This window comes from Stegastes partitus, unplaced genomic scaffold, assembly GCF_000690725.1.
Source record: "Stegastes partitus isolate 25-593 unplaced genomic scaffold, Stegastes_partitus-1.0.2 Scaffold2067, whole genome shotgun sequence".
In the NCBI taxonomy this organism is placed as follows: Eukaryota; Metazoa; Chordata; class Actinopteri; family Pomacentridae; genus Stegastes; species Stegastes partitus.
The window spans coordinates 78,213-94,272 of record NW_007579798.1 but is presented as its reverse complement, the minus strand read 5'-3'; the positions used below and the strand labels follow the sequence as shown (position 1 = coordinate 94,272).

Below are 16,060 nucleotides of genomic sequence, written 5' to 3'. Positions count from 1 at the left end.
CTGACACACAAGTTAGAAAACCTGTGATAATTAAACACATTTGAGAGCACCTGTGATTTCTAATTAGCCTAATTAAATGAGCATTGGTATAAAATGCTCTGTGAATGTCAGAAGCTTTTTAAAATGTTGGATCTATCAGCTCTTTTTGTATACATGTCTGCATCATGGCTCCACTTAGAAGAGAATTGTCAGAGGAATTTAAAAATCTGTGAGAAAACATCAGAGACCAACTAAAAATCGAGTACAGTTGCTGCAGTAATCAGGAGGAATAGATCGAGCCATAGTATCACCAACTATAGCTGCAGTGGTTGACGTGAAGAGTGCGCGCCGTGCACAGTCTCTCACAAATGGATGGGCAAGTGCTTCAGACTTGGCACAGGGCTTATCAACAGAAATTGGAGTTTCTGTGACAGCTCAAACCTTGCAAAAGACGTCACATAATGTCAATTTCGATAGACGGCGCCCAAGAAAAAAATAATTTAAAAAATGCTTGCTCTTTAGCACAAAGTTGCAAAATAAAACTTGGCTAAAGAACATGAAAACAATCATGATGAATATTGGGATGAGACCAAGATAAAGTTGTTCCCTCGGACTAAGAACAACACGTTAGGATGAAACTGGTCAGGAGTACTACAGTGAATGCATAGTCCTGACAGTGAAGCATGGAGGTGGGAGTACGATGCTATGGGACTGCATGAGAGCAAAAGGTGTTGAGGAGATGACATTTATAGATGGCATCATTAATGCCTGCTGCAGAGGTTTGGCACAAGAGGAATATCCAGCATGATAATAATCCAAAGCGCACAGCCAAAAACCCACAAGAGTTTCTAAAGAAGAAATAAAGTGTAGACGACAACCTGGCCAAGTATGTCGCCTGACTTGAATCCAATAGAACACCTTAGGGGTATTTTAAGAACCAAGATAAAGCAAAACAACCCTCCAGCAAAGAGCGGCTGAAAAAAAATGTCTGAACAAAGGCAGAACATCTCCCCGAAAAATCTGTGCCACACTGGTGTTGGTATCGTCCATGCAGAGGAGGAATGAAAAATAAAAGTGGACATACAAAGTATTGACAAACTAAAAGATTTGATTTGCAAGATTAAAAGGTTAACTTACGTTGTTTTTTGCATTGACTTCCTACTGTAGAGCCTGCATTTTTGTTAATCTAAACTATGAGTTTTTTTATTTAACAAAAAAGTAGCAACTCTACTCTGTTGTTCAACTTAGAAGTAATTACTAATGCATTGCTCCTAAACAGGACCTCCCCACCTGACAGGTATGGAAAACAAGCTAAAATTAGCTAATGTGTAAAATAAAAATCTCAAGGGACAGTGGTTTGCAACATCTGCTTACGCTTAAATCTAAGAGAGGCAGACTCAGTGAAACAAGTGAGCACGTCAGCGAGGCAGCGAGGCATGATGAACCAAATACATCATACCTTGAGCGATGTAACTTCTCATGTGACATCTGTTCTGGCACGGAGCGCTGAACTTGGAGCTGAATAGAAGCTGGTTTACATATAAGAGGACTTCCTTTAATGTGTTTTTTTTTTCTGTTGTTGTTGTCAGCGTTTAATTATATGTTTGTTCTGGGCACATAAGCTGTCACCTTTCTGCTAATAGCGTCAGAATTCTCTCGCTCCCCTGGTTGGAATTACTCAAAAAGTGATTTTATTCTGTATATAGCCTTACATTCTAATAAAAATAATGCACATTTTTTAGATAATAATTAAAACAGGACAGCTGTGGTTATTATACTACAGCTACAAGCAGTCGGCTAATAGAGGAAAAGGTGGTTGGTCGAACTGTTACCAATGAGCCTATTCAAGCTGGAAAGCTTTTATTCCATTAAACAAAAGCCCGAACATCGCCCTATTGACATTTACATTGACACATGTATTGATAAGCTATCAGTTAGGGGACCACTCTCCTCAACTGCATTGTGTAAGGGTTAAATACATGTTGATTTATTGGTATGTTCAACTAAAGACATGAGCTTTCATTGATGTCTGATCAATTCCCACCATAAAACCTGACAATGACTCTGATTCCTTTTGGAGCGGCGCTCTTTCATAACATGCAGAGTTGACATGAGGCCGTCAGCTGCGGGTGAATCGCACATCAGGTGTGACACAGTCCGCTTCCATAAGCTAATAAAAGAGAACTCTGTTGTGAGTCAGGCTTTAACAGAGGCTCTACCCCGGCAGCTGTTTTAACAATACAACAAAATTAAAGCGCGGCATGAGCGCTCACTGGAAACTGTCAATATTCAACCAATATTGGAGAAGGGCTGTCTGTCCTCCTCGGAAAAAAATCAATGTTCCATGCGCAGCCTCCTTTCACAACGAGGACAGACGTCAAGAATACTAAATAAATGAAAAATAATTAGCAAATTGAATAAATATGGCAGCAGATAAACATATCTGAGTTAGGGCTTAAAATGACAGATATGCGAGACAATCTTTCCCAGGAAGCTAAGGGGTTTTAGTGCAATAATTACTGTAGCTGATGGATGAGATAAGGCAGAGCATAATCTGATTCAAAAGGGCAGGAGGACTCTGTTCAGGAGAAGCACTTACCACCATCTTATTTTTGGACACCCAGCAGTCGGCAGGGAAGTCCTGCAGCATGGGCACCAGGAACTGCAGGCAGCCATCCCAGTGACACAGCAGCAGCATCATGCCGATCAGGTTGACTATCCTCACCATGGCGCTGGCCAGGTCATAGGTCATGTGGAAGATCTGAGGGGTGAGAGAGGAGGGAAGCAGGAAACTGGTTAGGGTACGATGACTCAACACGCTGATGGTCAAATCCCCGAAATCTCTCCAGACTGCAAAGTGCACACACACACACACACATCCTCAAGGGAGATTTTCCTCCTCCACAAACAGTGCAGTGACTTCTGGGTCTATTCTTTGCTCATGTCATGCACGGGGTTAGTGGAAGTGGAATTAGACAACAATGTACTTAGCCTGTAGGAGCGATTGCTTTTTATACAGCACACGGCTGAGCTGGTGGATGCAGATGTTGCTGATGCTGCTGACAGCAGTCCACCGGGGACGGTCAGCAGCCTGGGACCAGACCTTTACCTCTTATGCTGCTGAATCACTCACATCATCAGCCACTCAGCTAAACACAATAATGGTACAAGGGTAGAGGTGGCTGTGCTCCTGGGGTGAGAGCGTTCACAGACTGGGTTTGTTAATCCTAATGATAAATATGCTCATAAGGCGCTCCAGGACTTCTGGGCTGGTGTAGGTTTTAATGGCCTCAACCATTCAAAGCCTCTTAATCCCATTGAAGACGACGGTGCGCGCTGCTAACCGCTCCACTCCTTATTAAAATCCACTCAGTGCCTTTAAAGGGCTTGTGACTGAGAGGGGGATATTCCATCTTCACTTTGTTGTTGAGCAGTAGGTGATGATGAGGAAGGAAGATGAAGAAAGTTTAATCTTAGTTCTTGTTCCTAAAGCACTGGGCCCTGTTTATTTTTTTTTTCCAACTGAATGCATACAAAATGTGAGTGTGTATCTGTGTGGGCTTGTGTTCCAAAGTAGGGACGAGGCTGGCAGGGACTGGTGTCGTGTTTGTCAGTGTGGGTGCTGCTGTACCATCAAATCACATCAATTTAGTTCTGTCAACAAGCTAGCATGAAGCCAGAGGTATTCCCAGGAAAATGTGCCTCTCAGAGTGGATGAAGACATCTTCAGTCACACGCTCTCTATCCGTCTCTCTCTCTCAGAAACTCAGTGTGTCCCTCTCCAGCTCTGTCCCCTTTTCTTTTTGGGCTCTTGTTCAAAATGTTTAGCCTTGGGCGCTTATACATCACCTAAGCTGAATCATTCGCCCAGCTGCACCTTCTCTGGCTCAACCCACCAAATCCCCTCATTTTCTACACTTCCTCATCACAGCTGCACGCCAAATGCCAGCTAATTTTTTGTTTACTTAGGAGCCAACCTTTTCTTTAAATACTGTGATAAATAAGTTATGTTACCTAATATGCAGCAGTGTTGTGTGATGGTGAAAAAAAATTTCCTGCCGGAGCTGTAATGGCGTTCTATAACATTAAAGTGTTAAATTCACTTTGTGGCAAATGAATAAATCATGAGGTACCCCTTTCCATCTTCCGCATTGAATCTGATACATTTTTCATCTGTGAAATCGTCTTTCCAGACAGGAAAGGGAGGCTTTATGAAACAGAGGGAGCTTTTAAATCTATGAAAACTTGCTAAGTAATATGCAAATTCAGACGCTGCTATTCTTAGCATGTGACAGATTGACGGAGCTATAAAGCATTACAAGCAGATAGCGTACTGTTTATATTTTAAATTGTTGTGTCTGACATGCCATTCTAAAATTACATTTACCCTCAGTCTAACTGCCAGGGAAAGCTTTTTTTTTTTCCTGGCAAAGGGAACATTTTTTAAATATGCTACACGATAGTAGCATATATTTAGTGCAGGGACTTATGGGACGTCAAATGTATTAAAGACCCCCTCAGATGAAAATCAGATCTGATCCAGTGACGGTTTTTATGCTAGAAGACATATCATGAGCAGGATAATCAGTCAGCGCCATGGCTGAGCATTTTCACCATGAACCTGCAGTGCAGCGATGACAGTCTGAAGACACAGATTTCGACAGACAGGCTTTCATGCACAATAACTTGTAAGAATTCAATCCTGTTACCTCGTGGTGCGAGGCTTTCTGCACCAGAACAGAAGTGGAAAAGAGTTCTGTTTTTGGTTTCAAAGCTGCAAAAGGAGAAAATGTAAACCTTTATCTACCACTGGCACATTAACGCATGGGCTTACCAGGGTATCCGGTTAACCAGGGGCCTCATGAGGCATGGGATTACATTATTAGATTTGCTTTTTTTTTTTTTTTTTGGGTCTCGTCATGTCTCTAGTTGGTCAGAGGCTGGATCGCAACTTGCTTGTCATCGTCACACAAAATGGTCCTATAATGGAGGAAAGGTACTTCTGTAGCCTGAAGTTGGTTTAGGTTCAGTCATCCAGGTCATGGTAATCCTTGGAGCTTCAGTAGAAATCAACTGGGCTTCTCTTTTGTATTCTTGAAGATGTTTCACCTCTCATCCAGGACGGTTCTTCAGTTCTGACATGTTCTCATAAGGCACAAGATTAAATTCAGCTATTTTTGAATTAATTCATTATTTTATTTATTTTTTTGTCTTGTGTTGGAACTGAACATGATAGAATTGAAGAAATCTCTTGGATGAGAGGTGAAACTTCTTCAAGAGCCTCAAGTTGTGGCCTACAAGAGAACTACACAGTGAAATCCAGCCAACTAGTTCATAGAATATATCCATCCATTATCTATACACCACTAATCCTCACTAGGGTCGTGGGGGGCTGAAGTCTATCCCAGCCAACTCAGGGTGAAGGCAGGGGACGCCCTGGACAGGTCACCAGTCTATCACAGGGCTGCACTTAGAGACAGACAACCAAGCACACTCACAATTCATAGAATATATGTGTTTGCTTATAATAAAATAGCTTGTCTCTTCTCAAAGCATAGTTTATTGAAGGGCCTTTAGTAAGTTATTCCCTTTGAGCTGCTTCAATTTCTTTCATTAATGTTTCTACCACTAACTAATACACCTTGTTGTGTGTCTTTTTAACTTTGATGATTTTTTTGAGCTTTTTCTTGCTGCCTTGTGATTGAAAAGTGGTTCTTCAAAAACGTGCTCGATAAATAAAGATGATTATTGTTCGTATTATTATAGGTTTTAACAAAAGTTGCATTTTTTTTGCACATTTTAACAACCACTGCTTTAAAACAATGGGAGCACGATGAAAGACAAACATGACTGTCTGTCTGTGTCGGTCCACCCCCACATGCACTATAAGAATAACATAATAGTAAAAAAAAAAAAATTAGATTACAAAACGAATGAGAAATTGCATTAATTGCACAGGCAGGATCTGGATCTCTACTTACATGGTGCTTTTCAAAGCAGAACATGATCAGCAGTTGATTCAGTAGATTCACATGATTTCAGTCAAATGATTTATTATTTTACATCAGTTCTGGTATAAGTTTATTTTCTAAATCATGACATTTAAAATCAAAGATAAGACATGAGATTATAAACATGGAGTCCCTTAAAATGACATTTTTTTCTGCTGAATAAGAGTACATTTATGTTTCAAGTCACACAATACATTCACCATTATTGTGACGTGTTTTGAAAAACCTTACAGTGAAGGTGTCCGTGTGTAAATAATAAATAAAACATAAGGTCTAATGGTTTGTAATTACAAAGCTTCTGATCTGTCACTAATAGGTATGATTACAGATAATATAAGCCATTTACCGTGTGGACTAAAATGCATAAGAAGACTAATTCTTGGCATAACAATATGTCAGAGGCCAACGAATTTGGGATTTTCCAGCCAGATTTTTCTCCAGGGAGGCATGCCCCTGGAACCCCGAGCTGCTTATTTTTTTTCCCACTGGCTGGCTCCTCAGCATCCCTGTGGAAAACCCTGAGTGAAGGCCCTCAGGTTATTGTTATTTAGCCTTCCTGAGGCTATTGCATCTTCATCTTCGTGCCAGGCCTGTGTTTGTCAGGACTGTGCAGCGAGCCGCTCTCCAGGGTGCTGATCCCACTGCTGGGAGCAGGAGGAAGTTAGTGGGTGCTCCAAAATGTCTGTCGACCCAGTGCCTTGGGTAATGTTAAGGTGCCCTGAGATGACCCTTTACAATTTGTTTCTTCTTCTTTAGAATCAGTTTCCAGATCCTGAATTATTCCAACATTACAGCTTGCTATCGTGGGGTAGTTTTGCAGTGTTTGGGCAGAGTCAAGGGTGAACAGGCTGCTCGAGCTGCAGGTGAGCAGCAGAGGGGTGGAGACAGACATTTGAGTATTTTTAGATCCACACAAGGCATTACTTTCCTGAAAATAACTTCTAAATATGTAATTTTAACGAACACAGATCATGTTTAAGGTGTTAAATCACTGCCAGTAGCAGGAATTTCGATTTGTTTTTCAGCTGGTTCTCATAAAGGGCATAAATTAAAGGGACACTCCACTGATTACAGGCATCCATATCAGTTTACTTGGGATGGAGAGTCGGTGTGGGTAAAGAATATAACTTACATGACAAGTTTAACTCCCACGTCCTTCTGAATATTCCAATCTGTGGACTTGATTCAAATTCGAAAAAGGTATTTTTGTAACACCACTACCGAGCATTGTTAACCTGGCAGAATTGAAAAAGCGCTCAGTGCAGTACATTGGAGGGATCTTTTAGTTCATCTGCAAACAAAAAGACAAGCATTTTGGCCTTATTTTGTGAAGTAGTGACTAAGAAAGCTCCTCCAAATCTCTCATTTTGGAGATCTAGTCTAAGAAAGTGGCCCTGAAGATAATGTTATCTCATTTGAAGATATTTTTCACCTCTTAAACCTTAGAAACTGGAGATGTTGGGTTTATAAATAGAGTCTAATGAGCGACACCTATTTTAGGATTGTAAGAAATGTGTGACGCAGTATTTTTTTTAAATTTGAAATAAAGAATTCAGGCTATTTTATCCTCAGCTGCATTGGTTCTGTCCATTCTCGTGAGTCCCCCTATCTTCTAGAAGTACTAAATGGCTTAACGTCTGCATGTAAAAGCACTATTATTCCCTTAAGTTTGTTCAACAGGTGCTACCATTAACATCTAATATGATTCATTTTGGGACCCTTTATATCAGGAGAGATGTCCTTGAACCTCTCAATATAGTGAATGCTATCAAACTCTCTATAGTGTCAGCATATTTCTCAAGCCGGATAAATCCCTTTCACTATCTCGTGGCACAGCCTGAGTGACTCATTACTGTTTAACAATAACTCCTGCCACATACCTACTATAGATGTGCCCTCAAAAGACCTCTGGCACTTAACCACTGTGTGGAGAATAAAGCTTATGAGAACTGTGACGGCTAATGCCATGCAAATCTCCAGTTTGTAACCCAAACTGTACTGTCACTGCAGGAAGGTGATTCCCCTATCTCCCTTCACAGCTGTAATCAATTCAAATACACCCATGCCAAGCGGGAACAGACTTTCCAGTTACAAAAAAATGTATTCCCAAGATTGGTTCTGTTAGAAGGTTGTTAGAGAATCATTATTCTCAGGCAAAGGAATTTGGTCTGTTTATCGCCTCTCGCTCTCTTTTTCCTTTTCTGTTGGGACTTATAGATTAAAATATAGCTAGACACAGGTGGGCGACTTTATTCTGCATATTTGTATTTTTTTTGTTAAAGTACTGTAAGCATGTACAGTATTTAACACGCAACACTAACTGTGCATACATGGCGTGTTACATGGAGGATGATGGATTGCTGAGCACTTTCTTTTAATTGATAGGAACACAGAGTGAGCCTGGCAGTATTAGCATCAGCATAAACAAGAGAGCTTTGATTGATTAGGGCACAGAGAGGTAACACAACAGTGTCTTATGGGGGCTTGTTCTTACTCCCATTAGGCCTCTCCATATGACAGACCAAGCAGATTTCTGCTTGCTTTTTTTTCCCCCCATTTTTTTTTCCTCGGCCTGTTTTCAATCAAAAAAAAAAGAAAGAAAATGGTAAATCACCTCTATGTTGTAGTTTGTGCAATTGTGATCGTGACATGAAGGCTGTAAAAAACACTAACTGAACGCAGTGACTAATTACTACCAGAAACATGATTACTAAAATCTCTAATCTTGCTGACTACCACTGCTATCCAGTACAACAACAAGATACCAAGGTCCTACAGAAACTGCCAACCTAACACAAAGTCAAACATGTACACCTACATAAACCTGCACACAAACTGCATTTTCTCTCGATAACTCGTAGTATTTCTCCACTACTACTACCAGGTCAATGAATCAAGACCAACACACATGACAAAGGTCAAATAAGGGAGTTAGATGCCCCGGTCACAAACTAATTTGTATCTTTGCGTACCAGCAGTGACGCCTGGACAGACAGAGAGTGGATGACGGCAGCTGCCGAGTCATCTCAAACAGATGGAGTGAGAAGAGCGTGATCCAGGTGACAGAATAGATGCTTATGTCCCATGGTGCTGATGGCGGCTGCCCAGACACAGTCAATGTAGCACTATACCGAAGCATCTGGTGTTTGCTGCTCACACTGCTAATGATGATGAATGTTTGGCACGACGGTGTCTCGACACATAAGAGAAAGCAAAATTCGTCACTCATGTTGTATATCTGATGCAGCCTGAACTTCCAACACGTTTCTTGTTTGCCACAGATCTCCACCTGAAGCCGGTTTGCTTTTAAGATTTACTGCTTTGCACAGTGTGACATGCTTAAAAGTGAATCTGATTTAACTGGTTCCGTGTATTTCATGTTCAAACGCTACATTTCTGCAGCAGCTATTTAATCATTTTGAACACAGTGGACACTTAATCACACCGTTTTGGTTGTAATTTAATCCAAGCATCATCACAGGCAGGCCGCTTCTCCAATTAAATCCTTTGTTGTTGTTTAAAGCACTAATAAATCATTTGATTTGAGTGATTTTTGGCTTTGAGGATTCAGCGGCATACAGTGGAGCTCAGAATGTTGATGCCATGATTTTTTTGTTTGTACTACAAAGACCTGGTATTAAATTTAAATTTGAAAGCAAGAGCTGAGTTTATTCATCAGCTTAAAACACGTTAATTCTACAACTACTGCTGACTTTTAGCAACATATTTGAAAACAGACTTTCTATAAATACACACATACAAAGCAGATTTCCGATGAATATATTGGCTACTTTAATGTAATCTGTCTTTTCTCTGCAAATTGTGCACAAGTATTGGATGTTTTCTGTTCGCTACATTTGCTGTGTTAATTGCAATATGCTGCATCTCCCTGTGTTTGAGTGAGACATGATTTCCCCGTGATGAGTAATGAAGTTTATCAACTAAATCAACCCATGCATGCCTTGGTGTTATTTTTAATCATCCGGCATGATGGCAGATTCGGGGAGCAGGCTGTGTGCTGGGGTTAGACTTCTCACTGTAAATGCCTCGACCAAAATGTCATGCTCATGCATGCTGTCATGGTGGACGAAGCACATGTGGAGAATGAGAAGCAGGCCTGGGAGTGGACCGCAGGGAACACCCTTCCATCATCTGTCTAAACGGGCCTGGAGGGCTCGGATCACAAAAACCACTCTGACTCTGCTCCCTCTACCAAGATGTGCCATTGGGTTTGCGCAGGATTACACATTTCGGTGTAATAGTTTTTTAAGCAAATCCACCGTGGGTATTCATATCACACAAAGCTCATTCAGAGTGTTGAGGACCTGTCACTGTTGCTGGCAAGCTTCATTGTGTACTCAATAATAGCCCATTAAATCTATTCTTCCTGCTTTTCTTATCTCTGAAAGACCAGTCCTTGGCTAAGGTAATGGGTCACTGAGTGGGGAGCTGATTAGTCGATTTACCTTATTTAAATATTTTTGTATAGATTTAGTGGGTGGAAATGAAAGGCGCGTCGCTCCTTCTCTGGACCCATGGGGCAGCCACACAGCTGACTTCTATCACGGCACCTGAAATATCGTTTTGTTTCTCTATAACTGCGGCACAAAGCCACTTGGGCGGGCAGGGGCCATAAATCTTAGCAATCCAAGATGCCAATATTAATGGAGATAGACGTTCTGCCACCTTGTAATAAATAAACACAGGTGGTGTGGCACAGCTCCCGATGCCTCTTACACCTTAAGTCATTTTTACTACACAGTGTACCAAAAACTGCTCTTTGAAGGCCTCTACTCTTATCTTCTTAAAACAAATTTCGCCTTTTTTTTTTTGGGTGTCTTTTCTTTGTCACGACTTGTTGGTCTTCCCTTTGCATTCACGCCAACGTACAGCGCATACACACAGTACATATGTATGTTAAAATACAACACCGCAATTTATTCTTCACTTGATGAGTTTGGTAAGCTTCACCTCCCGCATCTTCACTGTCAGGACGCGGTCTGAAGTCATACACTGTTCTGCTGTCATGTCCACTACAATTAGCCTTATGTCTTTTGTTTTGTTTTATGATACCAACAATAAAGGTCTCAGCTCTTGTCTCACAAACTCATCTCCAACCACGCTAAAAGCAATGTTTACTGGGTCGGCCAGTCGAGACGGTTATGTTGTAGGCATCAGGCATGATGAGAGGAAGCCCTCAGAGCTTAGTCATTAGTGCACTGCCTTGAATCTGATTTAACAGGATGACTAATCTCATCCAAGTCACTGGTTCGTCAACAGGAGACAACTCCAATGAGGAGAATATCCGGTTACAGTCTTATTTTTATCCCGATGAAAAGTGACAAGAGGAAGCTGACAAGGAGGAGACAGGGGAGACGCATAACAGCAGTCTGCTCTGCACGTGTGTGTGTGATGGATATCTGCACACCATGTTAAACGCCATTATGCATGACAGTGTTATCACTGGCATGTAGCCACCACCACCGAAACCTCAGTGTTTGCAAACAACGTTCTGTCAACACGGCGCTTGTAAAAACACCCTTATATCTGGAGTGTTTGGAGGGAAATGGAAGCAATCAGAGCTAATTTATGACTGCTGTGATAAAAAAAGGACATATAAGAAGGAGATTTCTTGAGCTGGCGGGAGATCAGGGCATTGCTTCGGTTACGCACGAGGATCCGGATGGCGGTAGTGCTGTTTGGATTAGGAGTGTGTGAGGAGCTAAAGATGATTATTGATTGACGGTGATTGTGGAATCAGGCGTCACTTTAGTTCCTGAAACATCCCAGGAGTATTTTGTGGTTTTGCATTTTAAGGCTTCTTTTGTCTATTAATAATTCTGAGCATGGTGGGAAGAGCAGATTGCGGGAAAAATGAACCTGTTACAACCCAGACTCTAGAGAGAAAGAGCCAGAGACAACTATTTGAAATACACTTTTCTGATTCTTAATTGTCAATGTTACATCTATTTGTGCCTGGTTGTTAGTGTACATTTATTTTTTTATTAATTTAACCTTTATTTTACCAGGTGAGTTTGTTGAGAACTGGTTCTCATTTTCAATATGGTCAAGAGGCGGCATCCAAACTAGACGGACAACAAAAACAGATGTACAGCAAATCACGCAGCATTACAAAACAAATTGAGACTTGTAAAATAGAGAGGTGAAAAACAGGTGCAGCGGTCCTGAAGTGTTGCTTTCGCTGATTTTTTAAACGACAAGAGCGGTACGTATGAGGCGAGTTTTAGGGATTGTTGCAAAGACTTCCATATATAAGGGCCAAGTGGAAAATAATTTAAATAACAATTGTAACCCCTGTGCATAATCTGCATTTCACGCAGCAACAATGTGCTTAAAAACAACATAAGCTTGTCAATTCCCTGTAGATATGGTAGCTAGGACTCAAATTCACCCCTTCATCTGTGTCAGCCTGGAAAACAATCTCATTTGCCTTATAGAGATCATAATACACTTAAATTAATTCTATTAGCTTTAAATTATTTTGATGTTCCAGTGTTGTTTTATCCATTTATTATATGTCTCGTCTGTCCTGGCAGAGGGCTCCCTACTCTGTTGCTCCTCTAGAGGTAGTATTTTCTTTCAATTAAACGCTCTTTCGGGGGGGAGTTCTTCCTTATCCAAATCGACGGTCTAAGGATAGAAGATGTTGCACGCTGTACAGATTGTAAAGCCCCTTGAGGCAAATTGGCTTGACTTCATTTCTAGTAGTTCCACCCAAAAAAGTGGAAAAAGTGTGTGTGTGTATAGGGGGGGGGAAACTACTCATACTCTGTCCTCATCATCATTCGTTGCGCTCCAGTATCCGTGATGACAATTCATAAAAGTATGCAGCTCTGCTTTGACCCACAATCCCCTCTGCTGTCTTTTCTGGGAAGACCCGGTGGAACAGTTTAGGGGTCAAGAATCATGCTCAAGGACACTTCAACAGTTTGTGGTTATGTGCCAACATGTCTGAGCTTCAGGCTACCAGAGCAGTATATTCTTCCAAAGGACATGCAATTATAGTCCATGTCATCAAAGCTCGCCAAAGCATGCAAACACACACGCAGTACAACACAACTAACACGCATACATGTATTGCAATGTATGCATATTGTTTGCCTTGCTCTAGACCTTTATTATTTGTCCATGCATATGCATCTACACATCAGAGCTAATTCATTGACCCGTAATGCAATTTCATGAAACCAAAGCGAGGGTGACCTCTGAAAACGACGTTCTGTTTTTTCCCCCTCTGTGGAGCCATCAGTTAGATTCAGCCCGTTGTTATTTCATTTATAATGTACTGAATCTACGACCAAGGACATCACTATGTGTATGAGTTAGCTAACTGTCCCCAAAGGATTATGAAACAGATTTATGACGTGTCCGACCGGCCTATTACGATGAGAGCGCAGGTCACGGTGGCGCAATTTGTTTTCGAGTGAGGATGTGAAGCAGCAAATGATTGGCTTAGTCACCTTCTGAATGGTTTCTTTATGGAATTTGTCCAGAAGTAATTTGGTTAAGTATCAATCTAGTTTTGATGTCTTCAGAACACACATCCCTTAAATCTTTGACAACACGCCTCAGTCACTTCACCTGTAATGCGTTTAGGCTCCCGTCTGGTATAAATTTCATCTCCGTCGATTCGGTACATTAGATATTATTATATTCCTTTGTCTTGTCTTGGATTCCTAAAGAGCTTTCTTCGCAGCACTTCAGTACATGGGAAAAACGATTCTAATTTTAAAACTTTGTTCCCAACAGTATCGCTCTACGAGGCGTTAAACCATGCAGCAGAGTTCAGTGAGCTGTGTTCAACACTTCCCAAAAGAAGTGTCCTCTCCGTGACTTCTTACGGAAGAGGAAATGAAAATCAAACAATAATAAACCAAATGAGTTTGTGTGGGACTATTTATAACTTGCAGATACTTGTGAAATGTGAGTGAAATAAATCAGCGTTGTCTTTTGGAGGACATCGGGACATCGCAGATCTGCAGCTTCTGCCGTGTAAGACAAGTACACGTCTGGTTGCGGCGCCATATTTAGAGTGGCGAGCGATGCTGAATGGCATTCAGTGATTTTGCAGGAGTTCAGAACTACACTGTGTCATTGAGGATGCGGCTTCAATTCGGTGTAAATAGAATGCATTTTTATGAGTGCTCTTTTGTTTATTACTGTGTTTTTATTCATGAAAAAGCAGGAATCCAATAAAACACAAACAGCACCGTTTCCCTCTATTAGTTTCTCCCCGACGCTCGGCGTGTAGGTGAGGCAACAGACCGAAGTGAGGTCAGCGTGAAGTGTACCGCTATATTCAAATGGCGGTGAGATATATACGCGTTGTCTGAAGTGTAGCTGTCAATAGGAAAAGTCAAAAAGTCAGTCAGGTGGTGACATCTTGGCGACAAGTTATTCTGCAGTGACAGATGACATTTCTGTGAGGTTGCATCTGGAGTACTCTGGCACTGAGGCAAAGCTGGCCTTTCACTCTGTCTGCCTAACTAGCATTCATCAGCAAACCCTCGCACACACATACACCGCCCACACAGGGATAGAACATGTAAATGGCAGCTGGCTCCGTGAGTCCAGTGTCCCCTCTCTTTGTCGTATTGTTTCGTCGGCTTTCAGATGCCGCAGTCAGAGCCGTCCTGCAATGTCCTTGCAAGTTTTTTTTTTTTTCTTTTTTTTAATGACATGAATATGAATCATTGTTCCTTGTTTTCCTCCCGTCTTTCTGTTTTCCTCTCCCTCTTAAACAGAATACTAGTCTGGAGTGGTGCTCGATGAAACTCAAACAATGGCCCATAGCTATAAGCTCGTTCAGCAGGCACTACTGCCACTTCTTTATTTATCTCTCTTTAGTCCCTTCTTCTATCGTTTCCTCCTCTTTCCCTTCTTCCTTTGTTGCTTTTTGGCACAGGCCGGACATGTGACAGCCCACTGTCAGTGAATCCGCTCTATTCAAATGACGCTTGGCCTGAACTACATGAATCCCTGCCTTCATTTTGGGTTCAGAAGAACAGCAGCAGGTATGCAAGCAGACACAGGGCAGCAAAGGGATTCTCCCCCAGTGATTCATTTGAACTTTTCCTCTCTTTGAAATGGCATCACAGAGGCTCTGCATGATTAATGTCACCACACTTATATACACTGTTCTACTCAGAATGCCAGCTGAATATTGGAAAACCAGCAACTTTATTGAATGCCAGTGGGCAGGTCTGAATAAACTGTGGTTTGATTGGCAATCAGCTCGCTATTCAACCTTTCCAGCTGTCCGTGTAATGTCGTGCACTCAGGTGAACACACCCACCAGCTAACTGAGTGGTGCCGTTTCATGACAACATTGTGCAAACGGGCTACTTAATGGATAGCAATACAGTGTTGTTGGTATGCATTTTTGTGGATGTGATGTCAGTTCAACGTGAACTTAATGCTAGAAAATATCGTACACACTGTTCCTGTGACACGAGCCTTTTCTATAATAAACAGCACTGGTCTGCATTTCATAAATAAAAGAAAAGATCTCTAATTTGTGATGCTATGAAGAGAGACAACCACTGACTCAATCTGAAGTTATTGTTTGTTGAAGACAAATTGTTGTTTTATGATTCTCTGTCATACTGAAGCCCAGCGGAGCTCTCTGTCAATAAATCACAGCAAAACACAAAGTCCCATTGGCACAGGACTAGTATTACCTGAGGACCTCTTGTAATTTGTAGTGATTGTGGAGGCTGTCTGTGATCTTAATCCTGAACAAATGTGCCATGTCCGCAATTTGTAAAGTGAAACTACCATGGATCTCTGAGTTTTTGCCAAAGTATGAAGATCCATAAATAGAAAGCTCAAACCCATCAGAAGAGCAAAATCTCAAAGGATGATTCGAAGTACAACATGCACGGCAGCATGCAGCTAGGAGCGTTTTGCTGTCTTTCAGCAGGCTCAACAGTTACGTGGCAGCCTAATATTATCATATATTGGGATAGCGTCAGAATAAAACACAGCCTATGCTTATTCTGTGTGAATGCACTGCATATAACACAGACTTAGAGGGGTAACTTTTTAAT

General features: G+C 41.4%; 1 protein-coding gene across 1 annotated transcript in view; it reads right to left on the bottom strand.

Annotated features, from left to right (window-relative positions):
• Nucleotides 1-2,574: 2,574 nt before the first annotated feature.
• Nucleotides 2,575-16,060, bottom strand: part of LOC103373786 (potassium/sodium hyperpolarization-activated cyclic nucleotide-gated channel 4-like) — a gene marked incomplete at its 3' end in the record, with an annotated part of 36,014 nt that continues 22,528 nt past the window's right edge. The window contains exon 3 of the mRNA XM_008303774.1: nt 2,575-2,740. Coding sequence (XP_008301996.1) covers nt 2,575-2,740 — 166 coding nt within the window. The remainder of the gene's footprint in view (nt 2,741-16,060) is intronic.